Source organism: Phoxinus phoxinus (genome assembly GCF_949152265.1).
Source record: "Phoxinus phoxinus genome assembly, chromosome: 9".
Classification (NCBI taxonomy): Eukaryota; Metazoa; Chordata; class Actinopteri; order Cypriniformes; family Leuciscidae; genus Phoxinus; species Phoxinus phoxinus.
In genome coordinates this window covers 22,868,152-22,896,073 of record NC_136884.1, presented here as the reverse complement: position 1 = coordinate 22,896,073, position 27,922 = coordinate 22,868,152, and the positions used below count along the sequence as shown (strand labels likewise).

The following is a 27,922-nucleotide window of genomic DNA, read 5'->3' as shown; positions in this document are numbered from 1 at the left end:
GGTTGGGGGGTGGGTGCCGTTCGTATGCTATTTAGGGCTGCCGGCGGCGAAGATAGCGTAGCGGGCTAACCTGTAGATTAACGTGGGTATAGGAGTGCGCGGGCGACGCGGCTTCTCAGTAAGGGGTGCTCTGTTTCCGCTACAGTTCCGGAGGCCTCACAAGCGCTGGACTGGTGTCTGCCTTCTCCCATTGCCAACCAGCGCCAAAGCCTAGACCCCGGGGGAGGGTCTCGCATCCTGGGAGAGTTAAGTGTTTAACTTTGTGTGTGTGTGTGTGTGTGTGTGTGTGTGTGTGTGATTTTAAATCTGGCAGTATATCCATTTCATGACGGGGTGGGAGGGTTCTGATGAACTAAATTCTTCTGTAGTAGTCTGAGGCCGTCTTGAGTGTGAAGTTCACGTGCATTGTGAATGGGTGCAGTGCCCTCTGGGGGTGAGGTGTGTCCTCTAGCTTTTTATTATATTTATTGCGTGGTTGTTAGCTTTGGTAGGGCTTTATTTACTGCAGTGTTTTCTGTGTAGCATGCTCCATCGTGGTGTTGTTCGCCCAGGCAGATTAGCATTTGTGTTTGGGACTTCAAGAACCTGACCCAGTCTGACATGTGTGGTAACTGCATGAATTATACTAAATAAAGATAATTGTTTCTACTTCTATGGTCCTGTTTGCTTTGTAGAGTGGAGGCCTCTAGCTGTAACAATCTGACCTCCCCAATAGGTTTATTACACTGGTGGCAGCGGTGGGACTTGCTTAATTTTTGTGAACCCTATAAAACCTATACACTGTTGCAAAAATGTTACAGGGGGAGGATAATGCTGGGCCTGAGGTGGACCGCGCAAGGGAGGTGGGACCATTAAGAGCTACAGTGAGGCCAGTGTTTATGCCCGAGACGTTTACTGGTGTAGGCCGGGAGTGGTCTGATTGGTCAGAGCAATTTGAACTGGCTGCTGATGTAAATAATTGGGATGAACCCTTAAAACTTAAATTTATGTCTCTACTACTCTCTGGGCGTGCAAGAGATATTTATAGTGGTTTGTCCAGTGAGGCTAAAGGAAACTATGCGCTGCTGAAAGCCGCTATGGCTAGATGTTTTGAGCCTTGTGACAGTAGCGACTGGAGTAGAGCTACATTTACAGCCCGCCGTCGTATGCATAATGAGACCGCAAGGGAATTCGGAAATGCTTTACGGCGTCTTGCTACTAAAGCTTACCCCACAGCTGATAATTGTACTTGCGATATGTTGGCAAGAGATCAGTTTCTTACACATTTTGCAACTGGTGACTTCCGTATTAGCTTGCGTAGAGCAAAACCTAATACCCTAGAAGATGCAATTGATCTTGCTTCTGAATTAGAGCTGCTTAGGAATATGGAGCAAACCTGTTTGATGCCTGATGCAAAAGTAAGGGGAGTGGTTGAGAATAAACCCAAAAGTGAAGAACAAATGCAAATGATGCTAGGAATGGTGGAGGAGTTGAGGCAGGAAGTAAAATCTCTTCGTACAACAGTGAGTAATATGCAACAGTCTATGGCAAACCCCACTCCCACTCAAATTTCCAGGGAACCTGTACGAGAGCCCAGGAACAGTGGTTCCCAAGGGTCTGTAGATCGAGCCAGAGGGGCGGGGGGTGGTTGTTGGGAGTGTGGGTGTACAAGACACATCAAAAGAGATTGCCCATATTTGCAGGGAAACTACAGGGGGCAGGCACTGTAGGCCCGCTGCCTGCCCCCCGGCGATTTGGTACATATGCGGCCTCTGCAAGCAACCAGGGTGGCTCTGGATACATTGGAGCCAAAATAGGTGCGTCAGACTCCCTTCTCTTGGTAGATAGTGGGGCAACATTATCAGTCATACCAAAACAACTTTGGCTTGAAATCACTAAGGGGGGAACAGAACTGTCTGGACATCATGGTGAGGTGTCTGCAGCCAATGGAGGGTTGATGGGGATTTTGGGAAAATGGCAAACCGTCTGCCAGTTTGATTCATTGGCATTAATTGTGGAGTTTTTGGTAGCTGATGTGCCTTCCCAGGATATTCTTTTGGGTTTTGACTTTTTGAGTAAATATGGGGTTGTTATGGACTTTGGTAAGAAGGAGTGTCGAATAATGGGTAAAATGTTTCCCCTGATTATTCCGGCAGATCTTGATAAACCCCGGACTGTGATCGTCTTGGAAGACACTGTAATTCCCCCACGTAGTGAGGCAATCATTGCTGGAAAGGTGGATAATTCCTTCGTGGCCCATTGTGAGGGTATGTTGGAACCATCAGACACATTATCCAATCAATGTGATGTAATGATCGCTCGGGTGGTCTGTACAGTGGAAAGGGGTAGACTGCCGGTACGAGTGATTAATGTAACTAAAGATGCCCTTACATTAAAGGGGGGTATGAGGTTGGGAACTTTACATACTGACATCGAGGTGGGCTGTAGGGCTGAACATTTGGGCATGGGGGAGGATGAGGATGGCCCAAATGAGCCTTGGTCTGTTGATAAGCTTATTGCTCATTTTGGGTTGCATCAGAAGAATTTTACTCCATCTGACTTAACAGATATTCGTGAGCTTTTACGGAGAAATATGTCTGTGTTTAGTGAGGGGGAGGGGGATTTGGGGAGAACTCACCTAACACTGCACCAGATCGATACAGGGGATGCGAAGCCTGTGAAGTTACCACCCCGTCGTGTTCCCCTCCATTTACAACATGAGGTGTCTGACCATGTAAAGCAAATGTTGGCAAATAACATAATTCAGCCTTCTCATAGTCCATGGGCAGCACCAGTAGTTTTGGTACGCAAGCGTGACGGCGGCCTCCGTTTTTGCGTGGATTATCGCAAGTTAAACGATGTAACCCGGAAGGACGCGTATCCGTTGCCACGGATCGATGATGCCCTTGATAGTCTAAATAAGGCTTGTTGGTTCTCCACTCTCGATTTAGCCAGTGGTTACTGGCAGGTGGAGTTGGATCCTAAGGATAAATATAAGACTGCTTTTATCACTCGGCAAGGTCTGTTTGAATTTAATGTCCTTAGTTTTGGTCTTTGCAATAGTCCAAGTACATTTCAGCGACTGATGGATCTGGTGCTGGCAGATCTTCAGTGGACTACCTGTCTGGTGTACTTGGACGATATTATTATATTTGGACGGACATTTCAGGAACATTTGGGTCGTCTGGACGAAGTTTTGAGAAAACTACGCCAGGCTAACCTTAAAGTCAAGCCCGCTAAGTGTAACTTGTTTGCCACTCAGGTGCAGTGTTTGGGACATATCATTTCATCAAAGGGGGTGAAAGCAGATCCCGCCAAAGTGGAGGCTGTGCGTCAGTGGCCGGTGCCCAAAAATCAGACAGAGGTCAGGAGCTTTGTGGGTTTAGCCTCGTACTATCGGAGGTTTGTGAAGGGGTTTGCTGAGATTGCTCGCCCCCTGCACCAGCTCACTGAGAAAGGCAGGCGTTTTAAATGGACAGAGGCATGCCAAACAGCCTTTGAACAGCTTAAGCTGAGTTTAATGTCAGCACCTGTTCTTATATATCCTGATCCCTCCAAAACATTCGTTTTAGATACAGATGCTAGCGATGCAGGTATTGGGGCTGTGTTGTCACAAGAAGAGGAGGGGGGGGGGGGGTGAACATGTTATAGCATATGCTAGCAGAGCCCTTACTAAGCAGGAAAGAAAATATGCCACAACCAAGAAGGAATTGTTAAGTATGGTCACGTTCATCAAGCATTTTAAACATTACCTGTTGGGTAAGGAATTTGTCCTGCGAACAGTGGATGGAACGGTGGATGTTATGCTTAACCTGGGTGGTGGGGAAAGATTCTCTTCCGCTTCAGAGTATGTGTCTAGATTGTTGGAGACATTGTCTACAGTGGTAGAGGCGATAAGGGGCCATCAGCTAAGAGCCTCTGTGAAACAGAAGGGAGAATCTGACTTCAGAGCACATTTCCAATACTATTCTGAAGGAGAATTGGTGTGGGTTCGGGGGAAAGCTAGGAAGAGAGGGCTTTGTCCAAAATTACAACGAAGGTTTAAGGGGCCTTATAAAGTCACAGAGAGAATAACCGAAGTTCTGTATAGACTTGTGCCAGTTGAGGGAGGGACAGAAATAGTGGTGCACTTCAACCGACTTAAACCATGTCTTTCTTCTGTAACAGAGGTTATCAACCAAGAGGGTGCAGAGAGCCCACGGATAGCTGGCATCCCACCTAAGGAGACCTGGCTGCAGACTTCGGCTTCTACAGCGGGTCGAGAGAGCGAGGTGGTAGTGCCAGGGGCCAGATCTGCGGTGCCCCCAGTCACACCTACAAGGGCAGCAAGCAAGGTGCCAGGAAGCTGTGCTGCCTTAGTGGGATTACAAGGGCAAAGAGACCGGCCGGCTTCGGCCACACAGAACCAAGGTGGTCAAGAATTTTCACACACTGGGCAGATGCAAACATCCATGACTAGCCATTCTACAATGACCGGAGAGGCCCAGCAAGGTGCATCGCTATCCAAAGACTTACGCCAGGGACGACTAAGGAGGGCACCAGTGTGGTCCTTGGACTATGAAATGTGTTGAATTCGACTCGAGGACGAGTCTGCCTTATGGGTGGGGGGAGTGTAATGAAGTGACGTTGGATAAATGTATTGTTATGACTGCTGTGTGTGGGGGGGGAGGGATTTGTGGAAGAGTGGGTTGAGTTACGTGAGTGTTCGCACCTGATGTCTGATGAGCGTGAATTTGGAGGAGAGGGTGAGAATAAAAAGACGAGCTCAGTGAAGGGGAGCGAGGCTGAGAAGCGGTGTGTTGTTTATAACGCCGAGCTGCACTCAAGGTTGGGGGGTGGGTGCCGTTCGTATGCTATTTAGGGCTGCCGGCGGCGAAGATAGCGTAGCGGGCTAACCTGTAGATTAACGTGGGTATAGGAGTGCGCGGGCGACGCGGCTTCTCAGTAAGGGGTGCTCTGTTTCCGCTACAGTTCCGGAGGCCTCACAAGCGCTGGACTGGTGTCTGCCTTCTCCCATTGCCAACCAGCGCCAAAGCCTAGACCCCGGGGGAGGGTCTCGCATCCTGGGAGAGTTAAGTGTTTAACTTTGTGTGTGTGTGTGTGTGTGTGTGTGTGTGTGTGTGATTTTAAATCTGGCAGTATATCCATTTCATGACGGGGTGGGAGGGTTCTGATGAACTAAATTCTTCTGTAGTAGTCTGAGGCCGTCTTGAGTGTGAAGTTCACGTGCATTGTGAATGGGTGCAGTGCCCTCTGGGGGTGAGGTGTGTCCTCTAGCTTTTTATTATATTTATTGCGTGGTTGTTAGCTTTGGTAGGGCTTTATTTACTGCAGTGTTTTCTGTGTAGCATGCTCCATCGTGGTGTTGTTCGCCCAGGCAGATTAGCATTTGTGTTTGGGACTTCAAGAACCTGACCCAGTCTGACATGTGTGGTAACTGCATGAATTATACTAAATAAAGATAATTGTTTCTACTTCTATGGTCCTGTTTGCTTTGTAGAGTGGAGGCCTCTAGCTGTAACAATCTGACCTCCCCAATAGGTTTATTACAGTATAAACCACTGTGTTTCTTCTGTGCATAAACAATAAACCTCTTGAATCTGAATCTTATCTTCAGAGGGAGGTACACTCTCATTTACTGTGGACAACACAAATGACACTGATCCTGTTGAAAACATAATTTAACAAGTTACTTTTGTCACAGGAATAAATAAATTTTATCAGCAGTGATTATGAAGTGAGTTAACATACCAAAGCCTCCCATGTCATGGTCTTGCACTATTGATTTGTAAAATGAGAAGTCATGTTTATTTTCTAAAATCTAAATAAAACTGAACACATCAATAGTGCAATAAATCAGGGTCGACACAATAGCCTCTTAAAGGGATTGTTCACCCAAAAATGAAAATTCTGTCTTAATGTAGTCAACCTCAAGTTGTTCCAAACCTGTAAACATGTCTTTGTTCTGCTGTACACAAAGAAAGATATTTTATATATTTTTGTAACCAAGGAGATATCACCAGCCATTGACTAGTACAGCAGAACAAAGACAAGTTTGGAACAACTTGAGGGTGAGTAGATGACAGAATTTTAATTTTTGGGTGAACCATCTCTCTAAGCGTCTACAAACTTTCAAGTCTCAGTTAAGCTCAAGTGCACAAAAAGGCCACATGTAAACCAATATTCTTCAAAAAGGCCTTGTCAATATAGCGGATAAATACAATTATGTTAAGTAAAATTAAATAGTCACAGTGTACTTGCACTGGATGTGCTGGTTTTGGACTCTTCACTGGCTGCAGTCAGGACCTCGTCTCCTCAATCAAACGTCTGCGATTTAGCCACCTACTAATGCACTCGTGTAACCGATGTTAGGGCAGAGGGTCAATCACCACACTCCGTTTGAGCAGACACCAGAGGACACCAAGAGGCGGACAACAAGAAGTGAATTTTAAAAAGTATTTTATTAATTTAAAACAATAAAATCAGTGATGCGAATGTTCGTGGCTGGGACCCGGCGTGGGAAGAGGAACGGGGGGTGCAGGTAAGTGGTTCTTCGGGGGTTCCTCTTCTCGCTGGTTCGTGGGTGAGACAGTGGCTTTCTTCGTCTCTTCGACCCGTCAGATGTGCTCGTGAGACAGGCAAATGACAGTGCTCAGACTCGGCTGGTGTGTATGTTCGTAGAACAGTCGATGGGAGGACAGCAACTTCTCCTCTTCTCCGAGGGACAGACAGTGACAGTGCTCAGGCTCGGCTTGTGTGTGTGTTCGTAGAACAGCCGATGGAAGGACAGCAGTTTCTCCTCTTCTCCGAGGGACAGACAGTGACAGCGCTCAGGCTCGGCTTGTGTGTGCGGATCGCGGTACTTTACCCGCCTGCGCTCTCCTTTCGGGTACATCAGAACGGCGTCGTTGGAGAGTTCGTGAGACTGGGCTTTCGTTGACGCGAGAGATAGTGCTCGTGAATTGTGGTGCTCAGGGTGTATTGAGCTCCTCGCCACACCGTGCACAAAGGGAAACCTGAACACAGCTTTAGACAGATCAATTTGAAGGGATCTTCATATTCAGACGTCAATTTTCATTCATCACAGTTTCAGAGGAAACACAGTCGTTTGATCTCACCACACTTGTGCATAAATCACTCTTATAAATCCTCACACGTGTGCATTTCACTCTTTCAGACACTGCAAACTCACTTCATCTCCACAGTGATTAATCGACCCGTTTCTCTTCTCGCTGTAGGGTGAATGACTCAAGGAATAGTGTTTTCAGAAGATTGACGTGAGCACATCAGCGATCCTCCCAGCTGTTCCAGTTACTACGTTTCGCTCTATCAACAGGATAACACACACTGCCCGCAACACAGGTTAGTCACGCACTGGTGATGGACAAGCTTCACATGTGGTTTTCTCAAAGGGTAATCAAATGAAGGGTGCACTTAACTTTTCCTCGGTGTGTTATTCCAATCCTGCGATGGTTTCCTCTCTCACTTTGGCCAGTCACTTCTCCTTTTTCTGCTGTATAATCTCCTCACTTACGTCGTGGTGCTGCTGTTCATGGTTGCTTCAGAAAACTCACTTAATGAGCACGTCTCGGGGAAACTTCACAATAGAACACCGATCAGACATTCAACCTTCAGCTTTCTCTCGTTGCGCCGCTGTCAAGACACACACTGCTGTCGGGAGACACACACTTGTAGGACTGCACGATTTTGAGGAAAAACCTAATTGCGGTTTTTCTGACAAATATTGCGATTGCGGTGCGATTTTCGATTTTTGCGTTCGATACTTTTGTGCATAAAACCTAAAATTATGAATAAAATGTGTTGTTACTTCGACACAGAGGGTTAAATAAACTACATACATAGTGATTGAGGTAATGAGATTGTTTGATGCTTCGTGATTATTAAATACCTGAACCTAAATACCAAAGAATAAGAAGACATAATGGAAATTAACTTAAACACTTGGTCATTTGTTTTTAAATTCTTTAACACTGAAAAATAGAAAATGAATTCTTATTAGATTTAGATTTACAATTAGAAAAACAAAATAATTCTGTAGTCCACTGCCATTTACTGAACATGAAACTGTTATATTGCACACATTTTAAAATAAGAGTAATAATATAATAAAATAAAATAAGTAATAAAATAATAGAATTACGGTGAAAAAAACGAGACAACACATATCAACAAAAATACTAGGCCATCTTGGTTAATGTTTCAGAAAAGTTAAAATGAGAAGAGTTACAGTGTTTCCTTTAGGATTTTTTTTTAGCAGTGGGGAAAGGTCTGTCCAAACAACAAACACCCCTGATGCTGAGCGTAGCCTATGCTTGCTAAATGGTGCCCCTGGAGCCTGTTCCTTAAGTCTGTTTACACCTATAAAATAATTTTTAAAAATGAGTGATGTGAGGGATTATTGATTGTCAAACAATCTTTTGGGTGCCCGCAGCCCGTTCGCAGTGTGAAGCGCATCTGCGCTATTCTCTGACATGCCCGCTCGCAGTGTGAAGCGCGTGTCTGCGCTATTTATACCCGCTCGCAGTGTGAAGCGCGTGTCCGCGCTATTCTCCGACATGCCCGCTTGCGGTGTGTTTTTACGCTGGTCCGCGCTATTCTCCGATATGCCCGCTCGCGGTGTGTTTTAACGCGTGTCCGCGCTATTCTCCGACATGCCCCCTCGCGGTGTTCTTTATCAATCAACCAAAGCCGGTCACGGGGGCGCCGCCCTTGCCATCTTTCCATTCACTTCACTTTTGCTATTTAACCAGAGCGAATGAGACGAGTGCGTCACGTGTGGTGTTTGTCAACGCGCCTTTGGAGAGAAGTGAAAGTGACCGCTCGGCTAGTATCGATACTTCGGGAAATTAGTATTGGTACCGTTCAGATATTTCAGTATCAATATTTATCGGAATATTGATATTTTTGACAACACTAGTGTTAGCTGCTTTGCTGCTGACAGAAAGCCGGAGCACTGCATACAACCTTGTTTCCATTGCCATTTCTAATTGGCCAGCAAGCCAGGAACGTGAGATTCGACCATTTTGATTGGCTAATAGGTTTGTCACTCAAATGTCAGAGGCGGGGGAAAAAACCTCAGACTCCTGAGGTTAGGTTATTGCGGGAGTTAAAACCTCAATATCGATGCGATAAAGGTTAATCGTGCAGCCCTACACACTTGCCCAGATACACCACACTCTCACTGCTCAAACACTTCCCTTTTATGCTCCCTTGTCCTGAGCGCGTGCTTCAATGAAGCGCAGCTGATTCACCTCAGCTGCCGCTCGTTATGGCCAGCAATCAAGCACAGCCAGAATTGGGACCAATGAGGGATTTTTTAGAATATCTGGTTCTTTCACCCGGTGACACTCGCATTCACGTAAAGTAGACTTGTTGACAAGTTTGGGTGAGTAAGGGCAAAACGCACAAGATATAGTTCAGTCAATGCCTCTTAGATGGAAATATCACTTCTTTATATCAGAAACAAACTGCTGCAGAAAAAGTTAGGTGCCATGCCATATGTAATTTGTAATTGCATTACTCATCACAAATGTATTGGAGTAAAAAGTACATTTACTTCTTCAAAAATGTAGTCAAGTAGAGTAAAAGTAGCAAATATCTTTGATACTCAGTACAACTACAAAGTAGCCAAAAAGATACTCAAGTACAGTAACTAATTACATTTCCTCAAATACTTTACAGCTATGGTAAAACTCACATAAATAGCTGGACATAAAAATATGTGGTTGAAATAGCCAATAAAAAGACCTAGGGAAAAGATAGTAGGCCAGTGGTTTTGTACTTGCCACTTTTTGCAAAGTATTTTTACTTGAGTAGTTTTGAGCTATTATACTTGTGTTTGTTTAATGTGGTCCATGAGCACATAAGATAAAACAATCCATGTAAAATGATTACACAATATGATATTATGTTAATATTTAACGTAATTCGACTGCACCTACACAAACATAATTTTGAATTAATGTCCAACCATACTGTAGACTTAAGTTTATATTTCTGAATAGTAGTCCTCGACTCATTTTTGAGTCTTAAATCTTAGCCAGTTGTGTTGTGGGAACTGGTATTCTGTAGAAGTCGCGGTGAACACGGATGTCGTGACCCAGAAAATCTGCAACCTGATCAAGTTCATTGTTTTTTTTAATTAAGGACTTGTGGCAACATGTTTCCTGAGTTGTGTTGACCTGAGGTAATTAGGGTGCTTTGCTCCACACTGGCTTGCATGAACACGCAAACAGTCCTGTCTTCTGTAGTGGCTCATTGGGGTTGGTCTTGCAAACAGGAAGACATTTGTGGTACAAACGCCACATTCAGTTCTTCTACTGGCAAGTAGTGACAAAGCATAAACCACACTTGGTGTGAGCAGAACTGCAACCTTTCTGCCCCTTTTCCCGATGATTTCAATTCGGCTGAAATAGTTACAGAGGTTCTGTTCAGTCATCGACAACCCCAGTGCAACATCTTCATGGAGCTTTGTGTTGTCCCTTTCATGAAAACTTTTGAGACACATTTTCAAAACTTCCCCAAGCACGTCTTCGATTGAAGACAATGATTTGTGCAAGTTGAGCATAGTTCTGAGTGGTGGCCTCGATTTCTCAAGGTATTGATGAAGGATCTGAACATCTTCAGTGAAGGGCAATGTTGATGGTTTATTGTATTTTGCATCACTCAGTGTGTTCAGGGCACTATGAGACAACAACTCAGACCACCTGGAGGTGTACAACTTCTTGAATATGTCAGTGTATCTGATCAGCTCTTCATCTTCTGCCATGAGTGCCCTACAATGAATAATGTCTGCGATTTTATGCAGTGTATGCCCCAGTTTAGGGATATATATATATATATATATTGTCCTCACATTCCTTCTTGTGTGACACACCTGAATGGCTCATTATGCAAGCTCATTATGCGGGGTCATTATGCGGGGGGCATTGTCTTCTCAGGTGTGAACCACTTACTATTCATCATGGTGTTGGATCGTCGACGCCCCTGCGCATACTGCCTTCCCAAACAAAAAGTGTTTTACAAAATGTTAATCAATGTATTGTTTTATGTGAACGATTAGGCAGGATGTTTTTCACATCATTTTGAAGCCAGAACTTGAAGTGACAACTTCCATTAGTCAAAAGTCTTCAGAACACATTTTTAGTGTGCGTTTTGTGGTCTCATTTCAGCAACTTTCATTTTTATTTTTTTCAATAACCACGCATAAACATTATTCTCTTAAAAATACAAACATGTACATACATGTTGCTCACATATTATGGTAGCCCCGTTTGTGCTATATAGAGTGAATTTACACCTTTGCCATTAACATGTTTATAAATAACTGAAAAAAACACAAATGTCAGGGCATTTCAAAACATCCCAAGGGCCCCAAAAACACCTTGGTCCCCAGAGGGTTAAGTTTCAATGTATTTTGTGTATACTCACAATAAAAACAAAGTGTTGAGCTTTTTGCCAAATAAAGAAAAATAAACATGATGCAAATTCTGCCTTATCTCTGTCAGGGAAGTCCATTCTGAAACGCGTCCGAAAATGAACTGTAACTCAGCGAATACTTGTCACTCAGGAACGAGAGATTTGTCTTTATGAAGCTAGAATTCTCTTCTTTTAAATGAAGTAATTTATATATTTAAAAAAATTCTCAGTTTATGTAATCTGTTTGAAACCAAGGAGAGGCACAGTTGTTTCGTTCTCCCTTCATTATTTTTAATGAGCTGAGGCCACCACGCCCCCCGGCGCTATTCACATGGTAATAGTTGAGGTGATCTATATGCCTCGCACATGCCCTCCGATCAATGCCATGAAAACACGCAGTTTCTCGTCAGATTCACGAATAGTTCATCGCGTTTTGAGGATGGCACGCTTCTCCGGTAAAGACGCCCTTCAGATGATTCTGGACAGCGAGGAAGAATTCACCTTTTCCTCAGAGGAAGAAGATTGCATCTCAGATGACGAACGCCTGATCCCCCAGATGATACAAGTTCGGAGTAAGTTGTTTAGTGTTATATAATTATTTTTCTGATTATATAGAACTCGTATGAATTTTCAGACTATATTTTGCTTAGTTTTGGCAAGCTTTTGACATCTTACAGGAATAATTTGCCTTACAATATCCCTAACATTCGTGTATATGGTCAAGTGTAAACTGTTTCAATGTGATATTACTCTCTAATCATATTTGTATATTAAATATATTTCACTCCGTTTTGATTAGCTTATGACACTGATTATCATGCTAAAAATACTTATTTGCGAATATCTGCTTAGGTGTAGGCTAAATATGATTTAGTGCAAATATATTTCAGCCTCCGGTAAAATGTGATACTGATGATTTTTTTAGGAATGTGTCTGCATCACGCTCTCCTTCTCCAGCACCGCAGAGGGACACGCAGGCGTCGTTCAGTTCTCGGTGCGATCGAGAATCATTAAAAGTGCACAGACGTAATATTTTACGGATGAAATGTAATTGTGTTTACATCGTCATAATATACAATTAGGGCCTACCTATTCTTGTGTGAAATTACAAAAACTGTTGTCTTTTTTAATCCATGGCCATTAGTGATTGATAATGATAATCATACAGTTTTTTTTATTATCATCAACAGATGTGACAATGTGTCACATAATCCTTCAGAAATCATTCTGATATGATGATTTTTTTTAAAATCAGTGTTGGAAACAGTTGTGTTGCTTAGTATTTTTTATAACCTGTGATAGTTTTTTCAGGATTCTTTGATGAATAGAAAATATTAAAGAACAGCATTTATTTAAAATCTTCTGTAACAGTATACACTACCTTTCTTTCTTTTTTAAAGGATGTGTTAAGTGATAGTAACGACTTATATTGTTAGGAAAGATTTCTATTTTGAATAAATGCTGTTCTTTTTAATCAGTGAATCCTGAAAATAGTATCACAGGTTATAATAAAAAAAAAAGCAGCACAACGGTTTCCAACATTGATAATACCTGTTTATCAAATCATGATATTAGAATGATTTCTGAAGGATCATGTGAAGACTGGAGTAATGATGCTGAAAATTCCTAAAAGGAATTACAATAAAACAGATTGAAAAACAAAACCTTTGAATCTCCTCTCATTCTCAGATTCTCCTCTCTGCCTCACAGCACCGTGATGGGGTTTTAGCCATTGATGGGGGAGTTTTTGTCTCCCCTCCTTCATATTCATGGCCATCAACACCCCTACGCATAAAGCAGCGCTGGCACAAAAACTGACTTACAAAGTTTAAATCGTTATATTGTTGTTTTGTGAAAGAGTGATCAGAATGATTTTCACATAATTTTGTAGTAAAAATTCTAGCCTACAAGAATGGTAACTCAAAAGTCTTGTGCCAAACTATTCAGTATGAGTTATATGGGCTTACTGAAAGTGACAATTTTTTCCCAAAACTTACTAACCACTAATAATATGTATAGTATTTTTTTCTTTAAAATGCAAACATGTAACTTCCATTTTGCTTTCATATTATTGTAGCAGAGTTTGTGCTGAATACAGCATAATTACGAGTTGGCCAAAGGTATGTTGTAAGTAGCTGAAATAAGCACAAATGTCAGGGCATGTCAAAACATCTCAAGGGCCCCAAAAACCCCTCAGACCCCAGAGGGTTAACCTCACTCACTGAACTCCATTTCCCATCTTGCCTTTCACCTGGGACTGATTGCACACACATCTGCATGTCATTCACATACACACATATAAACCACTTCCACACACCCATTCAGTGCGAAGTCTTGATTTGTTCTGGCTGTCATTTCTGAGCGTTATATCCCTGTTTGTATTTTGTATTTGACCTTGGACTGTTTACCGTTGCTGACCCATTTCTGCCTGCCCTGACCTGGATTGCTTATTGGACTCTGATTCTTGCTGCCTGCTTTGACCCTTTGCCTGTCAACCTGGTTTATCTGTGCCTTTCCTGTGGATGACCCTGTTCGCTGGTGTTTACCCTGTCTTGACCATTCTTAAATAAAGCTGCAAATGGATTCCGCTGACTCTGCCTCTTCACAACACAATCCAATTTAGTTTTTTAACTCTTTACTTTGGTCTTACAAATCTTAAAATCAGAACACAAATCTGATAAATATTTAATGAGAATTCTCTTGATAGCTTGCAGAAAATGGTTGCAACCTGAAACACCGGAAATTAACGATTGGCTGGGAATTGATACGAAATTTACACAATGGAGAGGTTAACAATGAATCTTCGGCTACAGTCCGAGAAATTTGTCAAGCTATGGGGGAAATGGATAGACTACATTCTCCCACTAAGACCAGACCTAGTATAGAAATTACGATATTTTTAAGAAATGTAGGGAAATCTTAAAAATTATTGAATAAATAGAGATACGAAAGATATAGGGAATGAAAGAATAAAAATAAAAGAAATACCAATATTGGGAATGAGAGTACATCTGGAATAAAATGTATCATCCTCAAGTTTTTTTATTTGTATATAGTTTAAAAAACACACACACACAAGAAGTCAAAACTGATTGGATCTGGTACCCAAACTACCAGCAGAGTAATAAACATAGAACTATATAGCTTATTGAATTTTTTTTAAAAAAGCAGTAATACTGTGTTGGCTGACATTGCCTTGCAACATACTATATTGTTACTACAATTGATGTCTTGTATGTGTTGCAACCTAGAAGTATTATTTTATAATTTCATAATTTCCTAGAATAGGGATATGTTTAGAATTATGTAAGGGAAATCACTATAATTTAATTGTAATTTCATTTGATAAATATTCTGGACATTATTCTGATTTATGTTACTGAGAGGTGAAAGTTCAGTTACGATGATGTCATAGGCCAGCACAGTAAAGTAAAGTGAACGTCTATATCGCTAATGTTAGAAGATGTTGTGTTGCTTCATGTAAAAAAAAGATAATTCCAACAGAACTGGCAAAATAAAGTTGCAAAAGAGAAGACTGGTCTGTTTTAAGTGTGCAACATATGTCCCTTTTTTCTTTCTCTTATTATTTTGGATAGTACTATTATGGATGTAATATCTGTTTTTTTTTTTGTTTTTTTTTCAGCCAATATACCCAATTGTTGTATGTCTTCACCAAGATTTCAGGTACCATCCAAATGTAAGGAAATGTTATAATTACTGTAATAAAAAGAAAGAAATAAAAAAGACAGGAAAAAGGGGACTCTCCAGCCTCTTTACACTACTATAAAACACTCATGCAAGTCATTGTGGCAACCTAAGAAACACATTGCCATTGATGAAAGAATGGTGGCCGCGAAAGGCAAAATTGGACCCAGACAATAGTTGAAGGTCAAGGTAACTAAGTCGGGTGTAAAGCTGTACACAGACTCCAGCAATGGGCATACCAGTGATTTTGCCATTTACACTAGAAAGAGCCGCTTTACTTCAGGGCAGGGTCAACATGAAGTTGTCAGCAGCCTCATGGATCCATCATTCTTGGGGAGAGGTTATCATTTGTATGTTGACCATTTCTACACAAGCCCAAAGCTTTTTAGGGACTTCCATGCCAGCGGTTTTGTGGTGTGTGTGTGGTACGCTCCGTGACTCGTGCAGGAATGTACATCAATGCACTGACCTCACAGAGCCCCAGTGGGTCAATCCAATCAATCAGACAACTAAAGGACAAGTTCGGTATTTTACAATTAAAGGAGAACACCGGTCCATTTTAACATTGAGCTCAATTTTTAGTAAATGACTAGCTGTCTAGTGACTAGTCTCCACTGTTGCTTAGTTACCTATGATCACGCGTGTGAACTCGACAGTCGACTACTGTGGACTTCAACCGAAAACAGGAAGTAAATACAGGTATGTGCGCTTGTTGAATTAACATCATTTTTATTAATATCTTTCACATCTACTGCAGTCAGATTCACCATGTTCACTCTGAAGGAATCACTCACATGGCTGGGCACTTGTATGACACATCAAGGATGATAAGAGAAATAAAAGCGGGTTTAAAACGTGCCCCATTCAAGTCAATAGGGTGCAAATTTTAAAAAGAGGATAACACGGTGTAGGCAACAACGATTTTTGTCGTTGTTCTCTGTATTGACAGCACCCCAAATTTACAAAAAATTGAGTTCTCCTTTAAAACCCTGTTTTCAGATCGTTTCTAATGAAATAGAACGATTAAGATTAAGATTAAGAATTTGGACACATGCTGCTGCTGGCCCGAGAATGTTCGGTTTCTTTCGCCCTATGTTGAGCTATGTTATTTTTAGTTTGTCACATGCAAGATTAACATGAAGGGTTTTCTAACCTACAGTGCAGAAGTCACAAGTGTTTTGTCTTAGAAAAATAGTAAAGGTAAAAGGAAATGGTTCAATTAAAGGACTGTGTTAAAGCTGCTGTAAATGAACAAACTATTATTAAACCTACTGTACGTTGCCAAGGCATGAGAGTTATGTATTAATATTTTATTAAGTTAGCTATCATTATGACAAATGGCTTCAAATCGAACACTGTATATTCACACAAAACCAGGCCACCTTTTGTCCCTTATTTCATAGTGACAAAGTTGGCAACCCTAGATGGGACAGATGTTGAGATATATCCTGTCTTAAACAATTTCTACACATGCTGGCCTTGGTGAAAGATCGCTGAGATTGCTACATAGGACATTTGGGAAGGTCAAGACATTATTTTTTGTAGTTAATAACAACACATTGCAACATGTTACCTATTGTTGCATATTTTTTTTAAATAATCTGGCTCATGTTTACTCCTTTCTCATTTTATACAAGTAAAATAATTATACTGTGGCACTAAACAAAAATGAAAAAAAAAGATTTTTTTTTTAACGTGAAGAGGACTTTTATTTTGGCATGATGATATGACGTCATAAGGCGGCGCCGCGCTCCTCCTGCAATTCGCAGAAGAAAGGTTTGTGTTTTTAACTTATTAAATTGATGTGTTTGAGACATTTGGTATATATATATTTTATATACAAACGATGTAAATTAAATGTTTTGCTTTATCTAACATGAATGAACGTAATTTTTGTGAACAAAGCCTCACAACATTAGTAACAGAAAAGATGCGTCTCATTTTACGAATTCGGGCACTAGCAAGTGATGAGAGCTTTCCAGCGTGGAATGTAACTCTGGTGAAAGTGGAACTGAGATAAAAACAACACCAAAATGTGCCTTTATAATATACAATGATATATTTATTATATCTAATCTGTCTATTATATAAAATGAAGATTGCACGTGGGTTCATTCAAGTCAAATATTTTTTTCTTCCCACAAAACAGTTTCAAAGTACATAGTGAACGAACTCCATCGCACACCTGCAGGTGATAGGTGCGTCAGATAACAGGAAAGTTAGTCGTTTTAGCAGATAAGGAACTCCAGCACACTATACTTGCAATTTTAAATTAATGTTTATGAACACACAACGTTTCGGTGTGTTAATAAACATTACTTTTAAATGGCAAGTAACGATAGTGTGCGGGAGTTCCTTATCTGCTAAAGTAGCTTTACATAAAATCATATTATGTTTATAATGGCTTAACTCTTTAACATCAAGCAGATTTAGGGCTGGATGATATAACAATGATGTTTACCATTTCAGAAGATCTAGCTATATTGTATTATTTTACAGTGTTTCCCACAGGATTTTGTGAAACGGTGGACCTCATTCCCTATTTAGTGTGCAAATTGAACAAAGCCAGTGCATTGAGTTATAGCTACCTGAATAAAGAGACTCAAAACTCTTTTTAGTTGTGATTATCTAATCATGATATTTAGAGAGACCATTAACTCTCGAATGACTACTGAACTAGGGAGCTGATTGAGACGCCATAGAGATTTATTTTTTATTTATTTATTTCTGTTTAATTTTCTCATCTTGTACACGACAGAGTGTCCAAACACAGAAAAACTCCCGGTGAAGCAACTGAGATCCACATTACATGCTGTCTTAAAGATGGCGTTTATTAAAGAGGAGAGTGAAGACATGAAGATTGAAGAAATACTCGTATTGAAAATTGAAGATACTGAGGAACAAACAGGTTGGTTTCATTCTCAAAGTGGAACTTATTAATTTGAACCTTATTAAAGTGGTTCTCAAAGTGGGGTCGAAATTTTTTTTTTATGGAATATAAGTTGTGTTTTTCTTTTTTTTTTAACCTGAAAGGTGCTCTGACTTCTAGTACAAAGTGACTTATGCATTTAACGTCAAATAAACTAAACAAAGATGCTTAAAAGTAGATAGGGCTACTTAAAGGTTTTATAGTAGTTCTCATGTCTGTGAGGCACGTAGGCTATAAGCAGAGTTTCGGCTCAGTTTTGGGACGTGCTCCAGAAAGCAGTTCACATTCTGTTCAAAAGGCAAACGCGCGTGTGAAGGATGATGTTTTACGTGGGTATTGGGACTAGGGGTGGGAGATATTGACAAAAATGAATATCTCAATATTTTTTTCCAATATATCGATATTCAGACGATATTTTTGCATTCCTTCAAAGAAATGTGTGCAAACAGGCAAAGTAGGTCCAGTTGGTCTTTTGACTTGCTGCATTTGACCTATCATTGTATAGAATTACTAGTACATAAAGATATGAGACATTATTGATTTAAACATGAACCCAGTTACTGTACTAAATATTTATTGTAATACAAGAACAGTGCTTTTTCAGTAAAATATATGTACATAATAAATTAATTTTGTGCTTTGCAAATAGGCGGTTCACAAAATTCACGGTTTGTTTCGATACGATACAGTGATGTACGTTTTCGATCAGGGCAAAAAGAAAGAAATGCCAGATAAATTTCCTATTTATTAAAATATTTTTTTTTGGAACTTTTAGTTTTGGGGGACATCTTTGAAGGATGAACAAATAATGTTTTGGTCATCATCACATTAAAAATAACATTTAAATATGATCATATTTGAGTTTTGAAGTGCTGGAAAAAGATGTGTGATGTAGGCCTACCTGAAGGCATTTTACCATTTCTGCCAAACTTCCATGGTTACAGTTAGTGTTACTATATTAAATCTATTGTGAATGTTGCTGATCTGTGAACTTTAAGGCTATAACTAGTTCATTCATGGCAAAATGTTTCTCCTGGTTTCAACGTTTGATCCGTTAATAACAGAGAAATGTGAATGCTTCTCACTAGATCTCGCAGTGATGTTATTACTTAGCCTAAGTGGCGAATTAAAATGTTTTCTCTGGATCTCTTAGCGCTGTGTATAACAGTGTCGCTTCATCACGATTCGGCTCGCGCTGCACTGACATTGATGGTCCGAACTGATAAAGTGTCCGTGAAGCACAAAATAATAGCGCAGTTTCGTTCCGCTTTTATTACGTTTGCCCAGAGGTTTGCCATTGATGTTGTGCAACATTATGGTGGTCGCGCCAGCGCGGATTTTGGTCGGCAGGAAAAAATGGTCCAACGAATCGTTCGGTTTGTATGCGTACCGAACCGAAAGCCTCGTACCGAACGGTTCAATACGAATACGTGTACACCCCTATTTGCAAACAGTACTTCTATTAGTAGACTAACAACAATGTGACTACCCATTTACTAGAAGTTAAAAGAAGCCCTGTTCGGAGGCTATTACGGTGGATCTCTTGGGAAAATGTATTCCATCTTTTGGACTCATCATTATGCAACGCAATTTTCTAATGATGCAATCACGAAACTCGCCACTTAACTTTAGACTTATGTTGCCTTTTCTATCAGCTATTTCATTAATCGTTCATCGGCTTTACTCTTAACGTTTTTGGATTGTTGCTTCAACCTAAGAAACGTCATAACACACAGGTAAGAACTCCGTATTGCAAATTAGTAGCAGCAATTACTCGTGCAATTGAGGAACGATCGTGATTTTGTACAAAAAACAAACATAAAATACTGTCAAACAAACCCCATACAGTATTAAAATGGCTACATATCATAGTTTAGAAGGTTAGTGTGTGTTATTTGTTTTCTCTTTAACTTCCTTCAGCTCTTTTCATGTTTGGGGGGTCGGATTGTACAAATTATGAAATATTCGATATTCCAATTTTGCATATCGTCCAGACAACAATTTGGATATTATCGTCTAAACGATATATCGCACACCTCTAATTGGGACACCGGTGAAGTACAAAGCCTTACAAAATACACAATAGTTTAGCATCCAAATATATGTGACTATGGAAACATTTGGATTTGTAAAATATACATAAAGGCAACTAAAATGCATTATAATGTTTGTAAAAATTTAGTTTTATCTGCTGGTATTTTACCAAAATTTTGAATATAATAATAAAGTGCTATTGCCCTTTAAATCGATTTACTGCAACTTTAAAAATGCCCTTTAGGGTTGACCTAGTGATGCTGTATTATTAGAAAGTCCATATAAACAGATAAGGGCCATTTGAGCCAATAAAACAAGCATATTGTGTTCATTATTCCCATCTAACAATAACTTTGGGTTTAAAGACCATTATATTTATGAGGCTGTCCTTGGGAAAGTTTTTCTATCCTATAAGGGGCCCCAAAAAGTTTGAGAACCCCTGATTATGCAACAGTATCAGGTGAGTTTAACTTTACTTTTGTAATCTAGAGTGCAAATATAATTTATTTTTTCTCATTTTAATGCTCTTATCAACATGGGAAAGTGGATGGGCCTGCTTTGTGCAAATGTTTTTTATTGAAAACAACATTGGTATATACTGTGTTCAATTTCACACTGACATTCTCACTTGGAGAAAATAATCTCTCACACAATGTAACACTGTCCATCAATAAAAGGGTGAAAGAAATACTGACAAGGTAACGTTACTGATATTGACGAGTGGGCGTAGAAACTAGGGATGCACCGATCCACATTTTTTTTTACATCCGATCCCTGAATTTGGATATCGGCCGATACCGATACTATTCTGATACCAGAGCTGTGTTTGCTTTAATTTTATTATTATCATTATTGTTGATTTTATATGATGCTGAAATAAACTCCTCTCAACAGGCAAGTATGATATGTACGCATGTATGTCCCAAAAGGCAACTTGAAGTATGTATAAGGTCAGAAAAAATCCCATTCTGAAAACAAATATGCAACAAAGGATTTCAAATTGATTGTCAATATTTATTACAATTCATAACTACATTTCATAACTTCATAAGTCTTGAAAATATAAGAAAAGTGCAAGTGTAAACAGATAACACACACACTATCAATAAAACAGTGTACATCTGAACAGCACAAATCAAGAACACTGGCTCTTGTAGAATCAACAAATCATGTTTTTAAAATGTAAAATATTTGAAAATAAATATAAGAAAAGTGCAATAACTGTAAACATTTTACTTACTTACACACACACACACACACACACACACTTATTTACACACACTCACACACCATCAATAAAAATATTACATGCCCTTCATGAGGCACGCGCGCGGTCTCTTGCTCTCTCTGCCGTGCACGCGCTACGCGGTTTTGAGCACAGACTCTGTGTCTCTAGATTCCGGAGATTTTAACTAATTCGCGGGGATCAGTGAGCCGCTATCATGAATGACTCCAGAAGTGATTCCTGACGGCTCCCGTTGTCTTTCTGCCCCCTGGCTAAAAAATCATCGTGCTTTTTTAAACGTTTTATGGCGTTCGTTGTGTTGTACGATGCGAGGGAGCTTTCACCTCTATGCATTACAGCTTTGCAAACATTGCACTCTGCGGTGTTTCCAGTGTGAAGTATTTCCACACAGCCACAATGCTGCTCAATGCTATCCTGCTCTAGCTGGCTGCAAACTGCGGAATGGCTTTCCTGAGCGGGGACGTGTCTCATAACTCTGTGACTCATTGAGCCGCGCCTCCGTTCAGGAAATCCATTCCACATTTTGCTTCTTGTCCACTCTTTGGCCGGTTCGCAAGCCAAACAAGTGTGTGCGGTGTGCCTGTTGTTTTGTTTCTGGTCTAGCTAGATCCGGTGTGGTGTTGTAGTTTTACTAACGTTTCTAGTTGTTGCAAAAGCATGTGAAAAAAACTACATAGTTTGCTAGGCGTTAATCTTGCGATAAAACAATTGATTAAACAATTAAAACAATTTAATACTGAGCCCTGTCATTTAATTTCTTCATTTAAGGCGAGACATGGCAGGCAAAAACATATATATATATATATATATATATATTTTTTTTTTTTTTGGGCTATTTGTCTTCAATAACATGTCGTCTTTCAGACTTGTGCTGAAAAAAGTAAAAACAATTCACACATTTAGGTCTTTATTTTACTACACTTTGTCTGTTTGCGTGTGTAGATTTCGCCTAAATTCATCAAAAGTTGGCGTTCTGAATGATCACGCTGCTCCGCGATCGCTGTCTGCACCCTATCATCACATATATCGTTAGAAAGCTCTCTCTCACCTTTGCAATGCTGTCAGATCCAAATATGGTCATTTCCTGTTTATCAGCAAATGATTATTTATCATGAAAGTAAAATGGGCAATTTAATTCGAAATGCGCAATCTCATTGGCTGATGCCAATTTCTGACAACGTGATTCGTTCAGAATCGTCATGTGACGCGCTCTGACATTTCATACTGTTTGTATTTATAAGTGATGTTTTCTTATACGACAGGCTTAAAGTTTGTTGTCATACCTTGACAGTTTAATGAGCAATAATGAGTTTTGGATGTTAAACAGTGTGATGCATGTATTTTACTTGGACCTAAAGCATATTTTGTCTGTAATTCATGGCTTTCAATAGAAATTAGTGGAATTTTGCCATAATCTTAAAAGGCCGTTTTCTCAAAATTAGTTTTTCCTCACACTCCTAGAGAAGATTTTCCACTTCTGTAGCACCTACATACACCAAACTTTACAGTCATATTCCTAACTACAGGGGTGTCCAATCCTGCTCCTGCCGATCGACTGTCCTGCACAGTTCATCTCCAACCCTAATCAAACATACCTGATGCAACCAATTAAGGTCTTCAGAATCACTTGAAAATTAAAGGCAGGTATGTTTGATTAGGGTTGGAGATGAACTGTGCAGGACAGTCGAACGGCAGGAGCAGGATTGGGCACCCCTGCCTAACTATATTGTGAAGGTTTGTATTTGTATGTATTTGGTGATATATCATTCTTGGCCTGATTTATATGACATTTTATGCCTAATAATAGGGCGGAGATAATTTTAAGGCTGGCAGTATTTTCTGATTTACAGGGTAACAAAAGGAGATATTCATAATCCCCTCTGGTAATGTCTTTTCATTGAAAATATCAACAAAATGCAAACATCCTTTTGAACCTTGTTTTTTTCAATGCTCAGATTCGTCACTTCAAAATATATCCTAATTAGCATATTTAAACATAAAATTACAGAAAACTTGCAATACATTTTTATCTCCTATTCATGTGAGTTATCAACTGGTAAAGTTTCATGGTGATATCTGTAAGTTCTCCTGTAGTGTCTTGCCTTAAAGCAGGGCTATGCAGTTTCAGGAATTTCTTCGCTGTATTTTCGCAATAGATATTTGACAACACTGTCAAAAAACTTGTTGGCGACACTCAGATACCAGAGGCTAGTAGATCAACGACATCGAAGCAGACGGGACATTCTTTACAACGTCTTCTTCATTCGGGTTCGAACAGCATGAGTGAGCGCAATAATGATAGAATTTTAGCAGATTTATTTTTGACATAAAGCAATTTGTTACATAGCAGATATCACCATGAAACTGTCCCAGTTGATAACCTACATTAAGTTGAGAAACAAATGTATTACAAGTTTTCTGTAATTTAATGTTTAAATATGCAAATTAGGCAATATCGAATTAAATATGCGCTAATTCGCATATATTTAAAAAATATAAATCCGAGTAGGCTATTGGATAAAGCCAGGTTTTAAAAAAAAAAAAATTCACTGTGTTCACATATTAGATGGGGAAAATTTATGGATATCTACTTTTGTTATCCTGTAAATCAGAATATACTGTCAATAGCCTTAAAAAATGATTTTCGCCATGTTTTTTGGAATAAAATGTTATAAATCAGGCTAGGAATAATATATTTACAAATCCCTCTGTAATTGTCTTCACAATATAACTAGGTACAAGAGTGGAAAGTTTGGTGTATAGGTGCTACTGAAGTGGAGATTTCGGACTTGGAGAATGAGAGACAAGTCATTTTGAGAAAACAGGCTTTAAAGATTTATCATCAGCCAATGAGATTGCGCATTCAGCCCCTTTACTTTCACGATTGGTTGCTGATAAAAAAGAAATGACCATATTTGGATCGACAGCCTTGTACAGGTGAGAGAGAGCTTTCCAGCGGTATATGTGATGACAGGGAGCAGGCAGCGATCGCGGAGCAGCATGTTGATTAAGAACGCCAACTTTTGATGAATTTATGATAAATCTACACACGCAAACAGACAAAGTGTAGTAAAATTAAGACCTAAATGTGTATTTCTGCTTACAAGTCTGAAAGACGACATGTTATTGAAGACAAATATAAAAAAAAATCTCAATTGACCAGTAAAAAAAGCCCCGATGTTTTTGCCTGCCGTGTCTCGCCTTAAAGGAGAACTCCGGTCAATTTTAACATTGAGCTCAATTTTTTGTAAATTTGGAGTGCTGTCAATACAGAGAACAACGACAAAAATTAAAATTAAAATTGTCATACAAGTGCCCAGCCATGTTGAGTGATTCCTTCAGAGTGAACACGAGTGAATCTGACTGCAGAAGATGTGAAAGATATGAATATAAATGATGTTATATCAGCCAGCGCACATACCTGTATTTAGTTCCTGTTTTCGGTCGAAGTCCAAAGTAGTCGATTGTCGAGTTCACGCGCATAGGTTTAGTTACCTATGATCACGCCCGTGAACTCGACAATCGACTACTTTGGACTTCGACCGAAAACAGGAACTAAATACAGGTCTGTGCGCTGGCTGATATAACATCATTTATATTCATATCTTTCACATCTACTGCAGTCAGATTCACTCGTGTTCACTCTGAAGGAATCACTCAACATGGCTGGGCACTTGTATGACACATCAAGGATGATAAGAGAAATAAAAGTAGGTTTAAAATTTGCCCCATTCAAGTCAATAGGGTGCTAATTTTAAAAAGAGGATAATTTTTGTCGTTGTTCTCTGTATTGACAGCACTCCAAATTTACTAAAAATTGAGCTCAATGTTAAAATTGACCGGAGTTCTCCTTTAAGCAAGCAAAGTTTTAGCGGTCTTAAAAAGATGGAACCTAAACCATGCTAATGCTCTCCATAAGAATATCATGGTCTATGTTGTCCAATGATTTTATAATAGATCTAGTCTTACTGCTTTGTGGGGGGTTAACCTTTATTTGTATTTTTTTTTCACTTTAGACCTGATGTCACTAAAAGAGGAGAGTGAACTGAATGAAATGGAAGAGAAAAATCAGAATGAGAAACATCATGATTTCATGACTGGAGAAAAATCCACAAAGACTGAAAAGACTTCCTCACGAAAAAGAGCTCGGAAGACTGAATCTAACAGTTACTTTACCTGCTTCCAGTGTGGAAGGAGTTTAAATTCAAAACAAAACCTTGAAGTCCACATGAGAGTTCACACTGGAGAGAAGCCTTACACATGCCTTCAGTGTGGAAAGAGTTTCACTCAAAACCAAAACCTTAAAGCCCACATGAGAGTTCACACTGGAGAGAAGCCTTACAATTGCACTCAATGTGGACAGTTTTTTACACATAAAGGAAACCTAAATGCCCACATGAGAATTCACACTGGAGAAAACCCTTTCACCTGCAATGTGTGTTGGAAGAGCTTTTCACGAAAAGAAAGTCTTAATACTCACATGAACATTCACACAGGAGAGAAGCCTTGCATATGTGCTCAGTGTGGAAAGAGATTCAGTTGTAAAGAAACCCTTCAATGCCACATGAGGATTCACTCAGGAGAGTATTGTTTTATATGTCCTCAATGTGGAAAGAGTTTCAGTCATAAAAGAAGCCTAAACACTCACATTAAACTTCACACTGGGGAGAAGCCTTTCATCTGCCCTCATTGTGGAAAGAGTTTCACACTTAAAGGAAATCTTCAGACTCACATGAGGCTTCATACTGGAGAGAAGCCTTTCAAATGTCTTCAGTGCGAGAAGAGTTTCACATATCAAAGAGACCTGAAAAGTCATTTGCAAAATCACGAAATTGTGGAATTCTGAATGTGATGAGGCTTTGAGACTTTCTATTTTTTTCATAATAACACTATTGACTCCCTCTAGTTTCGATTGTATAGAGGAGTCAATCCATTATTTTTTGCTTCCTCTGAATCAAAATAATAGTTAAACTTCTGTCTCGCTCTGAAAGAGCACAATGCAAACTAGGGCTGTCACAATATTAGACTTTTCACTCCGTGGTTATCGTGGCCAAAATAATTCACGGTAAAAATTTACATTTTCTTTTTTAGCCAAGTAATCGGTCTATTGTATACAACAATTGAGAGACTGACTTCTTTGAAACTGCCTAAGAAATAACCAGGAGAGAGAATATATTGTTAAGTTCAACAGTATTATAAATCAGCTTTAACAAAACAACTAATACCTTAACCCGTCCCCATTTGGAACCCAAATACAATAAATGGCATACCCAATTGAAATACATAGTTCATGAAGCCTTTGGATTTAAAACTTTGTAGACTCGTTTAAAAGAAAACTTTGGCAGCTTGTTTTCATTGTCAGAATTAATTAAATCAATGATCAAATTCAAAAAAATGTATGGAATATTTTTTAAGACCAGGCTTTGTAAAAAATACAACAAAATATTAATTTTAAAGATATTTGAAGTAAACCTACGATAATCCTTAAGTTTTTATCCAAATGAGCACAATTTTGAACAAAGTATTCAATAAAAAGTATTTACTAAAAGTAAAATAAAAACAAAACACAAAGTCGTAAGCAGTTAACAGGTTATTGTAACATTTCCCATTTCAGGACTAGCACAAACAACTTATTCTCTGTACAGCGGCAGAATCCGCAGGATGATGGACGAGGGTGTTGGTTTTGTCCCTTTTGCTCTCACTGTTGATCGGCAAGTCCTGCAGACTGGCCTGATTAACGAGGCGTCTTCACTAAATCCAAAAAACTCCCATTATGATTGACGCCAATACCAGTATATTGTCACATAATATAAAAAACTTATAAATAAACGGAGATAATCTTAACATAAATACATTGCACTACATTATTTTATTCATCTTTAGTAAGATGTGAAAAATATTCTACAATATTTTTCATCTGACTGTACTGACGCTGTTGTATTAGAACTTAACTGAGTTGGACGATGATATCATTTTTTTGCAGCACTGCCTTATAGATGAAATGAACAAATTTAATATTTGATGATCTTCACAATGGAACTGAAGCAACACTGAACTGACTTCAGCTGAACAACAGCCGAAATACATAACTTTTCTGTTATCACTGTAAACCATCTTTATTGTATAAAGAGCCATATAAATAAAGGTATAAGTGAATGTAAATGTAAACATGCTTTCAATTTGAACTTGAATATGGCCATCTTCGGGGCTAGTTCCATTGAGTAATAGCGTAAAATTCTAGGTTTGAGGTGTTTTTAGTGTACTTTGTGTGCGATCACAACGGTGTGAAATTTTCCTAAGGATAAAAAATCTGTAAACTCTATAGGAAGCCTTTGCACATTACTATAATATTAAAGGTTACAATTAACAACAGAGCCCAAACTATTAAATCACTGATTCTTGAGATAAGGGACAAAACACGTTTTAAAAGTTAGTTTTTATTATTTAATAATACATTATTATAAATGTATATATTTGTAGACAAAGGTCTCTGCTAATAAACCATTAAAGGGAACCGGTTTAATCTGAATTTATATAATATATATATATATGTCCATTTATTCACTTAACTTAATTTGTGCCAACTCTGT

At 39.4% G+C, this 27,922-nt stretch overlaps 2 protein-coding genes across 2 annotated transcripts; both read left to right on the top strand.

Annotated features, from left to right (window-relative positions):
- Positions 1 to 1,134: 1,134 nt before the first annotated feature.
- Positions 1,135 to 4,550, top strand: LOC307004502 (uncharacterized protein; the record flags this gene model as incomplete). The annotated part of the gene is made up of 2 exons (XM_079623822.1): positions 1,135 to 2,246; positions 4,147 to 4,550. The coding sequence occupies exons 1-2, from the start codon at positions 1,937 to 1,939 to the stop codon at positions 4,548 to 4,550; spliced, it is 714 nt and encodes a 237-aa protein (XP_079479948.1). The 5' UTR covers positions 1,135 to 1,936.
- A 12,276-nt stretch (positions 4,551 to 16,826) lies between these two features.
- Positions 16,827 to 27,485, top strand: LOC307004233 (uncharacterized protein). The gene is made up of 3 exons (XM_079623334.1): positions 16,827 to 16,899; positions 17,882 to 18,031; positions 25,349 to 27,485. Exons 2-3 carry the CDS (start codon positions 17,947 to 17,949, stop codon positions 26,176 to 26,178), a joined length of 915 nt encoding a protein of 304 aa, XP_079479460.1. The 5' UTR covers positions 16,827 to 16,899; positions 17,882 to 17,946; the 3' UTR covers positions 26,179 to 27,485.
- Positions 27,486 to 27,922: the final 437 nt, after the last annotated feature.